General features: G+C 53.1%; 1 protein-coding gene across 1 annotated transcript in view; it reads left to right on the top strand.

Moving 5' to 3' along the window:
• The first annotated feature begins 1,733 nt into the window (after window positions 1-1,733).
• The window catches only part of LOC106596172 (leucine-rich repeat-containing protein 24), an 18,976-nt gene continuing 7,688 nt past the window's right edge, over window positions 1,734-13,021 (top strand). Inside the window, exons 1-4 of the mRNA XM_045714334.1 lie at window positions 1,734-1,837; window positions 4,418-4,580; window positions 5,492-5,770; window positions 9,096-9,264. Of these exons, the coding sequence (XP_045570290.1) occupies window positions 1,734-1,837; window positions 4,418-4,580; window positions 5,492-5,770; window positions 9,096-9,264 (715 nt within the window). The remainder of the gene's footprint in view (window positions 1,838-4,417; window positions 4,581-5,491; window positions 5,771-9,095; window positions 9,265-13,021) is intronic.

Genomic DNA, 13,021 nt, shown 5'->3' with positions numbered 1-13,021 from the left:
TCCGCTCCGCCGGGCTGAGCTTCTTCGAGAAGAAGGCACAGGGGCGGAGCTTCGGTGGCGTACCCGAGCGCTGAGACAGCACAGCTCCTATCCCAGCCTCGGACGCGTCTACCTCCACTATGAACGCCAAAGAGGGATCCGGATGGGCCAGCATGGGAGCCGAGGTAAACAGAGCCCTCAGGTGACCAAAAGCCCTGTCCGCCTCAGCCGACCACTGCAAACGCACTGGGGCCCCCTTCAGCAGTGAGGTAATGGGAGCCGCTACCTGACCAAAACCCAGGATAAACCTCCGGTAGTAGTTGGCAAACCCTAGAAACCGCTGCACTTCCTTTACCGTGGTGGGAGTCGGCCAATTACGCACGGCTGAAATGCGGTCACTCTCCACTCTCCATCGGAGGTGGAAATGCGGTACCCTAGGAAGGAGACAGACTGCTGGAAGAACAGACACTTCTCAGCCTTGACGTACAGGTCATGCTCCAACAGGCGACCAAGCACCCTACGCACCAGGGACACATGCTCGGCACGTGTAGCAGAGTATATCAGAATGTCATCAATATACACCACTACACCCTGCCCGTGCAGGTCCCTGAAAATCTCGTCTACAAATCGCTTGGAAGACTGATGGCGCATTCATCAACCCGTACGGCATGACGAAGTACGCATAGTTCCCTGAGGTGGTACTGAATGCCGTCTTCCACTCGTCTCCCTCCCGGATATGCACCAGGTTGTAAGCGCTCCTGAGATCTAGTTTGGTGAAGAAGCGCGCCCCGTGCATTGACTCAATCGCTGTGGCTATGAGCGGTAGTGGGTAACTATACCTCACAGTGATCTGGTTCAGACCCCGATAGTCAATACACGGGCGTAGACCTCCCTCCTTCTTCTTCACAAAAAAGAAACTCGAGGAGGCGGGTGAAGTGGAGGACCGAATGTACCCCTGACGCAGGGATTCGGAGACATATGTTTCCATAGCCTCCATCTCCGCTTGTGAGAGGGGATACACGTGACTCCTGGGAAGTGCAGCGTCTACCAGGAGATTTATCGCACAGTCCCCCCGTCGATGGGGTGGTAATTGAGTCGCCTTCTTTTTAGAGAAGGCGAGAGCCAAATCGGCATATTCAGGGGGAATGCGCACGGTGGAGACCTGGTCTGGACTTTCCACCGTAGTAGCACCAACGGAAACCCCTAAACACTTCCCCGAGCACTCCCGCGACCACCCGTGAGAGCCCTCTGTGGCCAAGAAACAGTGGGGTCATGACAAACTAACCAGGGTTGGCCTAGCAACACGGGAAATGCAGGAGAGTCAATAAGGAAGAGACTAATTCTCTCCTTGTGCCCCCCCTGCGTCACCATGCCCAGAGGAGTGGTGGCCTCCCTGATCAAACCTGACCCTAATGGTCGACTATCTAAGGCGTGAACGGGGAAGGGCACAGCCACGGGAACAATGGGGATCCCTAAACTAAGGGCGAATGATCTTTCTAGAAAATTCCCAGCCACGCCTGAATCGACGAGCGCCTTATGCTGGGAATGTGGGGAAAACTCAGGAAAAGTGACATACACAAATATATGTGCAACAGAGGTGGGTGAGAATGGTGCCGGCTCACCTGGGGTGACGCCAGAACTCCCTGCCTGCTGCCTCGATCCCCAGAGGAACCAACCCGGCACCGACCGGCACAGATGGTGTACAAGCTGGAACCTCCTCCGTTCTCCCTGCGCACCGCCCCCCTCCCAGCTCCATGGGTATCGGAGAGGGGGTGCTGGGGATGGAACCCCCTCCGGCCTCCCTGAGCACCGCCCCTCCCAGCTCCATGGGTATCGGAGAGGGGGTAGCTCGGGGATGGCACCAACAGACCCCGATCTGAACGTTTGCGGGTAGCCAGCAGGTTATCCAGTAGACTGCAGCGCAGACTGCAGTGATAATGGTCGATCAGGGCCCTGTAGTTCCATCCCGCGCCGGCAGCCAGGGTCCGAAACTTCAGCTCCTCGTCCCCTGCCTCAGATGGAAGAGGCGTTCACCCACCGGGCGGGTGGTCGAAGACTGCCCGGAAGCGGCGGGTGAACTCCTCAAACTGGTCCAACGCCACATCTCCCTCTCTCCACACGGTGTTGGCCCACTCCAGGGCTTTCCCGGTGAGGCACGAGACGAGGGCGGGCACCCTTTCACGGCCCGAAGGAGCCGGGTGGACGGTTGCCAGGTATAAGTCCAGCTGCAAGAGGAACCCCTGGCAGTTCCCAGCCGTCTCATCGTATTCCTGGGGAAGGGAGAGACGGATCCCACTGGGACCAGGAGAAGGAAGGACAAGGAGAGGGACCGACTTCGGAGGAAGTCGTGACACAGTGTGTCTGATGTTACATGGGAGACTGATAGGATTGGTTATGTTAAGTAGGTCACCTTAGTGGATTCCAGCTCGTAAATACACACTGAATTAAACATTCACATCCTTCTCACAGCTCATTTAGTCAACAATTCTGTTGCTGTAGAAACAAATTCTCCTCAGACCAACTAAAGGATCTAAGCCAGGAGTATTATACTGACTCTGAGGAGAGGCGCAGTCTATATACCTCCTGGATTTACTGAGGAGAGGAGAGGAGAGAGGAGAGAGAGAGAGGAGCAGTCTGTATACCTCCTGGTTTTACTGAGAAGAGGAGAGAAGAGAGGAGAGAGAGAGAGAGAGAGAGAGAGAGAGAGAGAGAGAGAGAGAGAGAGAGAGAGAGAGAGAGAGAGAGGAGAGGTCTGTATACTGTTTACTGAGAAGAGGAGAGAGAGGAGAGAGAGAGAGAGAGAGAGAGAGAGAGGAGAGGTCTGTATACCTCCTGGTTTTACTGAGAAGAGGAGAGAAGAGAGGAGAGAGAGAGAGAGAGAGAGAGAGAGAGAGAGAGAGAGAGAGAGAGAGAGAGAGAGAGAGAGAGGAGAGGTCTGTATACCTCTTGGTTTTACTGAGGAGAGGAGAGGAGCAGAAAGGAGCGGAGAAGTCTATATTTATTTATATATTTTTTATTTAGCCTTTATTTAACTAGGCAAGTCAGTTAAGAACAAATTCTTATTTAATAGCTACAGCCTGCCCCGGCCAAACCCTCCCCTAGCCAGGCTGACGCTGGGCCAATTCTGTGCCGCCCTATGGTACTCCCGATCACGGCCAGTTGTGATACAGCCCGGGATCGAACCAGAGTCTGTAGTGATGCCTCTAGCACTGAGATGCAGTTCCTTAGACCACAGGAAGCCTAGATACTGCATCACTATTAACATGGTTAACGATCACCTTGTAGAGCATCACTAGAAACAAGGTTGGTTTGGAGACTGTGGGGACTTTTTCTATGGTAATGTTGATCTCCCATTCTTTACTCTCCCCTCTCCTCCTCCTCTGCTCCTCCTCCTCCTCCTCCTCCTCCTCTGCTCCTCCTCCTCTGCTCCTCCTCCTCCTCCTCCTCCTCTGCTCCTCCTCCTCCTCCTCCTCTGCTCCACCTCTCCTCCTCCTCCTCCTCCTCTGCTGCTGCTCCTCCTCTCCTCCTCCTCTGCTCCTCCTTCTCCTCCTCCTCTGCTCCTCCTCCTCTGCTCCTCCTCGTCCTCTGCTCCTCCTCTCCTCCTCCTCCTCCTCCTCCTCTGCTCCCCCTCCTCCTCCTCCTCCTCTCCTCCTCCTCTGCTCCTCCTCCTCCTCCTCTGCTCCTCCTCTCCTCCTCCTCCTCTCCTCCTCCTCCTCCTCTGCTCCCCTCCTCCTCCTCCTCCTCTGCTCCTCCTTCTCCTCTGCTCCTCCTCCTCCTCCTCCTCCTCCTCTCCTCCTCTCCTCCTCTGCTCCTCCTCCTCCTCCTCCTCCTCCTCCTCTCCTCCTCTGCTCCTCCTCCTCCTCCTCTGCTCCTCCTCCTCTGCTTCTCCTCCTCCTCCTCTGCTTCTCCTCCTCTGCTCCTCCCCTCCTCCTCCTCTTCCTCCTCCTCTGCTCCTCCTCTGCTCCTCCTTCTCCTCCTCCTCCTCTGCTCCTCCTCCTCCTCTTCCTCCTCCTCTGCTCCTCCTCTGACCCTCCTCCTCCTCCTCCTCCTCCTCCTCCTCCTCCTCTGCTCCTCCTCCTCCTCCTCCTCCTATCCTCCTCCTCCTCCTCTGCTCCTCCTCCTCCTCTTCCTCCTCCTCTTCCTCCTCCTCCGCTCCTCCTCTGACCCTCCTCCTCCTCTGCTCCTCCTCCTCCTCCTCTGCTGCTCCTCCTCCTCCTCTGTGCCTCCTCCTCCTCTGCTCCTCCTCCTCCTCTGCTCCTCCTCCTCCTCCTCCCCTCCTCCTCTTCCTCCTCCTCCTGCTCCTCCTCCTGCTCCTCCTCCTCTGCTCCTCCTCCTCCTCCTCTGTGCCTCCTCCTCCTCCTCCTCTCCTCCTCCTCCTCTCCTCTTCTTCCTCCTCCTCCTCCTCCTCCCTCCTCTCCTCCTCCTCCTCTCCTCTCAGTGTGATGTTTCTCCTTCAGTTCCCCAGGCTGCCCCTCCTCCTCCTCCTCCTCCCCCTGTCCTGTGATGCCTGTCCGTCAGGATGTCACTGCTACAGCCTGACTGTAGAGTGTGGATCTCTGGGACTCCGAGAGATCCCACAGAGAGTTCCTGACACAACACAGGTAAATATATATTGTAATACACAGGTTTGTGTCTGTACTCACACTAACCCATAAACACTGAGGTTGCTTTTTAAAACTTCTTAAGGATCCGCCCCTTTCAGTTTTCTCCTGAAATGACATACCCAAATCTAACTGCCTGTAGCTCAGGCCCTGAAGCAAGGATATGCATATTCTTGGTACCATTTGAAAGGAAACAGTTTGAAGTTTATGGAAATGTGAAAGGAATGTAGTAGAATATAACACAATAGATCTGGTAAAAAATAATACAAAGAAAAAAACTAACCGTTCTTTTGTATTTTTTTGTACCATCGTCTTTAAAATGCAAGAGAAAGGCCATAATTTATTATTCCAGCCCAGGTGCAATTTAGATTTTGGCCACTAGATGGCAGCAGTGTATTGCAAAGTTTTAAACTGATCCAAAGAACCATTGAATTTCTGTTCAAAATGTTGTATCAAGACTGCCCAAATGTGCCTAATTTGGTTATTAATACCTTTTTATGTTCAAAACTGTGAACTCTCCTCAAACAATAGCATGGTATTATTTCACTGTAATAGCTACTGTAAAGTGGACAGTACAGTTAGATTAACAATAATTTAAGCTTTCTGCCCATATCAGATATGTCTATATCCTGGGAAATGTTCTTGTGTCTTACAACCTCATGCTAATCACATTAGCCTACGTTAGCTCAACCGTCCCGTGGAAGGGACACCGATCCCGAAGACGTTTTAAATGACTTGGTAGACTGGTAGACTGGTAGACTGGTAGACTGTAGACTGGTAGACTGGTAGACTGGTAGACTGTAGACTGGTAGACTGGTAGACTGGTAGACTACAGCAGCTAAGTTCTCCTCAGTGTAGTAATGTGACTCAGAGTGTGTAGTAATGTCAGGCTGTCGCTCTGCTCCTCCCAGACAGTATTCCTGCAGGACAATGCTATCGTCCACATCCGTCGTTTGGACCTGTCAGGGCTGGGCCGGCTGCTCCACCTCTATCTCCAGAACAACAGCATCTCAGCCTTGGAGCCTGGGGCTTTCCTGGCTCAGGGCCCGCTGCTAGAGTTAGCCCTCAATGGGAACCTCATCCACCTGCTTACCCCGGACACCTTCACCGGCCTGGACCACCTCCGCATCCTCTACCTGGCAGCCAATCAGATCACACGGCTGCATGATCACACTTTTACTGGGCTGCAGGTCAGTCTCAAACCTTGACCCTTGACCGCTAACCCCTGAACCCTACACAAACATTACCTTTATAGGTCTACAGATCAGTAGGAAACACTACCCTTGGCCCTTAACCCTTGTTCCTTGGCCTTTAACCCTTAGCCCTTGGCCCTTAACCCTTGGCCCCTAACCCTTGGCCCTTGGCCCTTAACCCTTAACCCTTGGCCCTTAACCCTTGGCCCTTAACCCTTAACCCTTGGCCCTTGGCCCTTAACCCTTAACCCTTGGCCCTTAACCCTTGGCCCTTAACCCTTGGCCCTTAACCCTTAACCCTTGGCCCTTAACCCTTGGCCCTTAACCCTTGGCCCTTAGCCCTTAACCCTTAACCCTTGGCCCTTAGCCCTTAGCCCTCAACCCTTAACCCTTAACCCTTAACCCTTAACCCTTAACCCCAACCCTTGGCCCCTAACCCTTGGCCCTTAACCCTTAACCCTTAACCCTTAACCCTTGGCCCTTAGCCCTTAACCCTTAACCCTTAACCCTTGGCCCTTAACCCTTGGCCCTTAACCCTTGAACCTTGGCCCTTAACCCTTGGCCCCTAACCCTTGGCCCTTAACCCTTGGCCCTTAACCCTTGAACCTTGGCCCTTGGCCCTTAACCCTTGAACCTTGGCCCTTGGCCCTCAACCCTTGAACCTTGGCCCTTAACCCTTAACCCTTGAACCTTGGCCCTTAACCCTTGGCCCCTAACCCTTGGCCCTTAACCCTTGACCCTTAACCCTTAACCCTTAACCCTTGGCCCTTAACCCTTGGCCCTTAACCCTTAACCCTTAACCCTTAACCCTTAACCCCTGGCCTACAATGTTTGTGCCCCATTGTGGAAATCTAGTTAATAATAATAGAAAAGTCCACATCCAAATGTGTCTGTTAAAGCTATAGATATTTAAATCAAATAGCTAAATCATCACTGGTAGGAACATCTTAAAACAATTCCTATGCCGTTTGACCAAGACTGTAGAGGGTTAACCCTACAGAACCCCCCTCCCCCCGGTTTAGACCGGGATTAGACTGTAGAGGGTTAACCCTACAGAACCCCTTCATAACCTCTATCCCCCCACAGAGTCTACACCTGACCCCTAACCTCTATCCCCCACAGAGTCTACACCTGACCCCTAACCTCTATCCCCCCACAGAGTCTACACCTGACCCCTAACCTCTATCCCCCCACAGAGTCTACACCTGACCCCTAACCTCTATCCCCCCATAGAGTCTACACCTGACCCCTAACCTCTATCCCCCCCCCACAGAGTCTTCACCTGACCCCTAACCTCTATCCCCCCACAGAGTCTACACCTGACCCCTAACCTCTATCCCCCCACAGAGTCTACACCTGACCCCTAACCTCTATCCCCCCACAGAGTCTACACCTGACCCCTAACCTCTATCCCCCCACAGAGTCTACACCTGACCCCTAACCTCTATCCCCCCACAGAGTCTACACCTGACCCCTAACCTCTATCCCCCCATAGAGTCTACACCTGACCCCTAACCTCTATCCCCCCCCACAGAGTCTTCACCTGACCCCTAACCTCTATCCCCCCACAGAGTCTACACCTGACCCCTAACCTCTATCCCCCCACAGAGTCTACACCTGACCCCTAACCTCTATCCCCCCCACAGAGTCTACACCTGACCCCTAACCTCTATCCCCCCCCACAGAGTCTACACCTGACCCCTAACCTCTATCCCCCCACAGAGTCTACACCTGACCCCTAACCTCTATCCCCCCATAGAGTCTACACCTGACCCCTAACCTCTATCCCCCCCACAGAGTCTACACCTGACCCCTAACCTCTATCCCCCACAGAGTCTACACCTGACCCCTAACCTCTATCCCCCCACAGAGTCTACACCTGACCCCTAACCTCTATCCCCCCCCACAGAGACTACACCTGACCCCTAACCTCTATCCCTCCATAGAGTCTACACCTGACCCCTAACCTCTATCCCCCCACAGAGTCTACACCTGACCCCTAACCTCTATCCCCCCCACAGAGTCTACACCTGACCCCTAACCTCTATCCCCCACAGAGTCTACACCTGACCCCTAACCTCTATCCCCCACAGAGACTACACCTGACCCCTAACCTCTATCCCCCCACAGAGTCTACACCTGACCCCTAACCTCTATCCCCCCCACAGGGTCTACACCTGACCCCTAACCTTTATCCCCCCACAGAGTCTACACCTGACCCCTAACCTCTAACCCCCCCACAGAGACTACACCTGACCCCTAACCTCTATCCCCCCATAGAGTCTACACCTGACCCCTAACCTCTATCCCCCAACAGAGTCTACACCTGACCCCTAACCTCTATCCCCCCATAGAGTCTACACCTGACCCCTAACCTCTATCCCCCCACAGAGTCTACACCTGACCCCTAACCTCTATCCCCCCCCCACAGAGTCTTCACCTGACCCCTAACCTCTATCCCCCCACAGAGTCTACACCTGACCCCTAACCTCTATCCCCCCACAGAGTCTACACCTGACCCCTAACCTCTATCCCCCACAGAGTCTACACCTGACCCCTAACCTCTATCCCCCCACAGAGTCTACACCTGACCCCTAACCTCTATCCCCCCACAGAGTCTACACCTGACCCCTAACCTCTATCCCCCCATAGAGTCTACACCTGACCCCTAACCTCTATCCCCCCCACAGAGTCTACACCTGACCCCTAACCTCTATCCCCCCACAGAGTCTACACCTGACCCCTAACCTCTATCCCCCCACAGAGTCTACACCTGACCCCTAACCTCTAACCCCCCACAGAGACTACACCTGACCCCTAACCTCTATCCCCCCATAGAGTCTACACCTGACCCCTAACCTCTATCCCCCCACAGAGTCTACACCTGACCCCTAACCTCTATCCCCCCCCACAGAGTCTACACCTGACCCCTAACCTCTATCCCCCCACAGAGTCTACACCTGACCCCTAACCTCTATCCCCCACAGAGACTACACCTGACCCCTAACCTCTATCCCCCCACAGAGTCTACACCTGACCCCTAACCTCTATCCCCCCCACAGGGTCTACACCTGACCCCTAACCTTTATCCCCCCACAGAGTCTACACCTGACCCCTAACCTCTAACCCCCCCACAGAGACTACACCTGACCCCTAACCTCTATCCCCCCATAGAGTCTACACCTGACCCCTAACCTCTATCCCCCAACAGAGTCTACACCTGACCCCTAACCTCTATCCCCCCATAGAGTCTACACCTGACCCCTAACCTCTATCCCCCCACAGAGTCTACACCTGACCCCTAACCTCTACCCCCCCACAGAGTCTACAGGAGCTACACCTCCAGGAGAATAGTATAGAGGTGCTGGGTGACCAAGCTCTGTCTGGACTCTCCTCTCTGGCTCTCCTGGACCTCAGCAGGAACCAGCTACACACTCTCGGACCAGCTTCCATACGGCCCCTCGTCAGCCTGCAGGTCCTCAGAGTCACAGGTACATGGAAGGGCGTGCCCTAAAACTCCCTCCGTAGCTAGCTTGTTAAATGTTGCCACTAGTTTGTACGTTGTCCAATAGGGTGGTCATGTGGGTTTGTGATCGGAGGGGACAGGGACAGGAAGAGAAAGCTGTTAGCAGTCTACTGATGTCGATTTCACTAACGACAAAAACAGATGGACTGGAACGTCACGTTAAACACAACTGACTGTGAACTGAGACAGAATGACATTAACCCTCCTCTACAGAGAACCCGTGGCAGGGTGACTGAACTGAGACAGAATGACATTAACCCTCCTCTACAGAGAACCCGTGGCAGGGTGACTGAACTGAGACAGAATGACATTAACCCTCCTCTATAGAGAACTCGTGGCGGTGTGACAGAACTGAGACAGAATGACATTAACCCTCCTCTATAGAGAACCCGTGGCGGGGTGACTGAACTGAGACAGAATGACATTAACCCTCCTCTACAGAGAACCCGTGGCGGGGTGACTGAACTGAGACAGAATGACATTAACCCTCCTCTACAGAGAACCCGTGGCAGTGTGACTGAACTGAGACAGAATGACATTAACCCTCCTCTATAGAGAACCCGTGGCGGGGTGACTGAACTGAGACAGAATGACATTAACCCTCCTCTACAGAGAACCCGTGGCGGGGTGACTGAACTGAGACAGAATGACATTAACCCTCCTCTATAGAGAACTCGTGGCGGTGTGACTGAACTGAGACAGAATGACATTAACCCTCCTCTATAGAGAACTCGTGGCGGTGTGACAGAACTGAGACAGAATGACATTAACCCTCCTCTACAGAGAACCCGTGGCGGGGTGACTGAACTGAGACAGAATGACATTAACCCTCCTCTACAGAGAACCCGTGGCGGTGTGACTGAACTGAGACAGAATGACATTAACCCTCCTCTATAGAGAACCCGTGGCGGTGTGACAGAACTGAGACAGAATGACATTAACCCTCCTCTACAGAGAACCCGTGGCAGGGTGACTGAACTGAGACAGAATGACATTAACCCTCCTCTACAGAGAACCTGTGGCAGGGTGACTGAACTGAGACAGAATGACATTAACCCTCCTCTATAGAGAACTCGTGGCGGTGTGACTGAACTGAGACAGAATGACATTAACCCTCCTCTACAGAGAACCCGTGGCGGGGTGACTGAACTGAGACAGAATGACATTAACCCTCCTCTATAGAGAACCCGTGGCGGTGTGACAGAACTGAGACAGAATGACATTAACCCTCCTCTATAGAGAACCAGTGGCGGTGTGACTGAACTGAGACAGAATGACATTAACCCTCCTCTATAGAGAACCCGTGGCAGGGTGACTGAACTGAGACAGAATGACATTAACCCTCCTCTATAGAGAACCCGTGGCGGGGTGACTGAACTGAGACAGAATGACATTAACCCTCCTCTACAGAGAACCCGTGGCGGGGTGACTGAACTGAGACAGAATGACATTAACCCTCCTCTATAGAGAACCAGTGGCGGTGTGACTGAACTGAGACAGAATGACATTAACCCTCCTCTACAGAGAACCCGTGGCAGGGTGACTGAACTGAGACAGAATGACATTAACCCTCCTCTACAGAGAACCCGTGGCGGGGTGACTGAACTGAGACAGAATGACATTAACCCTCCTCTACAGAGAACCCGTGGCGGGGTGACTGAACTGAGACAGAATGACATTAACCCTCCTCTACAGAGAACCCGTGGCGGGGTGACTGAACTGAGACAGAATGACATTAACCCTCCTCTACAGAGAACCCGTGGCGGGGTGACTGAACTGAGACAGAATGACATTAACCCTCCTCTATAGAGAACCCGTGGCGGGGTGACTGAACTGAGACAGAATGACATTAACCCTCCTCTACAGAGAACCCGTGGCGGGGTGACTGAACTGAGACAGAATGACATTAACCCTCCTCTATAGAGAACCCGTGGCGGGGTGACTGAACTGAGACAGAATGACATTAACCCTCCTCTACAGAGAACCCGTGGCAGGGTGACTGAACTGAGACAGAATGACATTAACCCTCCTCTACAGAGAACCCGTGGCGGGGTGACTGAACTGAGACAGAATGACATTAACCCTCCTCTACAGAGAACCCGTGGCGGGGTGACTGAACTGAGACAGAATGACATTAACCCTCCTCTATAGAGAACCCGTGGCGGGGTGACTGAACTGAGACAGAATGACATTAACCCTCCTCTACAGAGAACCCGTGGCAGGGTGACTGAACTGAGACAGAATGACATTAACCCTCCTCTACAGAGAACCCGTGGCGGGGTGACTGAACTGAGACAGAATGACATTAACCCTCCTCTACAGAGAACCCGTGGCAGTGTGACTGAACTGAGACAGAATGACATTAACCCTCCTCTATAGAGAACCCGTGGCGGGGTGACTGAACTGAGACAGAATGACATTAACCCTCCTCTATAGAGAACTCGTGGCGGTGTGACAGAACTGAGACAGAATGACATTAACCCTCCTCTATAGAGAACCCGTGGCAGGGTGACTGAACTGAGACAGAATGACATTAACCCTCCTCTATAGAGAACCCGTGGCGGGGTGACTGAACTGAGACAGAATGACATTAACCCTCCTCTACAGAGAACCCGTGGCAGGGTGACTGAACTGAGACAGAATGACATTAACCCTCCTCTATAGAGAACCCGTGGCGGGGTGACTGAACTGAGACAGAATGACATTAACCCTCCTCTACAGAGAACCCGTGGCGGGGTGACTGAACTGAGACAGAATGACATTAACCCTCCTCTATAGAGAACTCGTGGCGGTGTGACTGAACTGAGACAGAATGACATTAACCCTCCTCTATAGAGAACTCGTGGCGGTGTGACAGAACTGAGACAGAATGACATTAACCCTCCTCTACAGAGAACCCGTGGCGGGGTGACTGAACTGAGACAGAATGACATTAACCCTCCTCTACAGAGAACCCGTGGCGGTGTGACTGAACTGAGACAGAATGACATTAACCCTCCTCTATAGAGAACCCGTGGCGGGGTGACTGAACTGAGACAGAATGACATTAACCCTCCTCTACAGAGAACCCGTGGCGGGGTGACTGAACTGAGACAGAATGACATTAACCCTCCTCTATAGAGAACCAGTGGCGGTGTGACTGAACTGAGACAGAATGACATTAACCCTCCTCTATAGAGAACCCGTGGCAGGGTGACTGAACTGAGACAGAATGACATTAACCCTCCTCTACAGAGAACCCGTGGCGGGGTGACTGAACTGAGACAGAATGACATTAACCCTCCTCTACAGAGAACCCGTGGCGGGGTGACTGAACTGAGACAGAATGACATTAACCCTCCTCTACAGAGAACCCGTGGCGGGGTGACTGAACTGAGACAGAATGACATTAACCCTCCTCTACAGAGAACCCGTGGCGGGGTGACTGAACTGAGACAGAATGACATTAACCCTCCTCTATAGAGAACCCGTGGCGGGGTGACTGAACTGAGACAGAATGACATTAACCCTCCTCTACAGAGAACCCGTGGCAGGGTGACTGAACTGAGACAGAATGACATTAACCCTCCTCTACAGAGAACCCGTGGCAGGGTGACTGAACTGAGACAGAATGACATTAACCCTCCTCTACAGAGAACCCGTGGCGGGGTGACTGAACTGAGACAGAATGACATTAACCCTCCTCTACAGAGAACCCGTGGCAGGGTGACTGAACTGAGACA

The sequence above is a fragment of the Salmo salar genome, chromosome ssa03, assembly GCF_905237065.1.
Source record: "Salmo salar chromosome ssa03, Ssal_v3.1, whole genome shotgun sequence".
NCBI lineage: Eukaryota > Metazoa > Chordata > Actinopteri > Salmoniformes > Salmonidae > Salmo > Salmo salar.
This window is presented reverse-complemented; position numbering and strand designations above follow the sequence as displayed.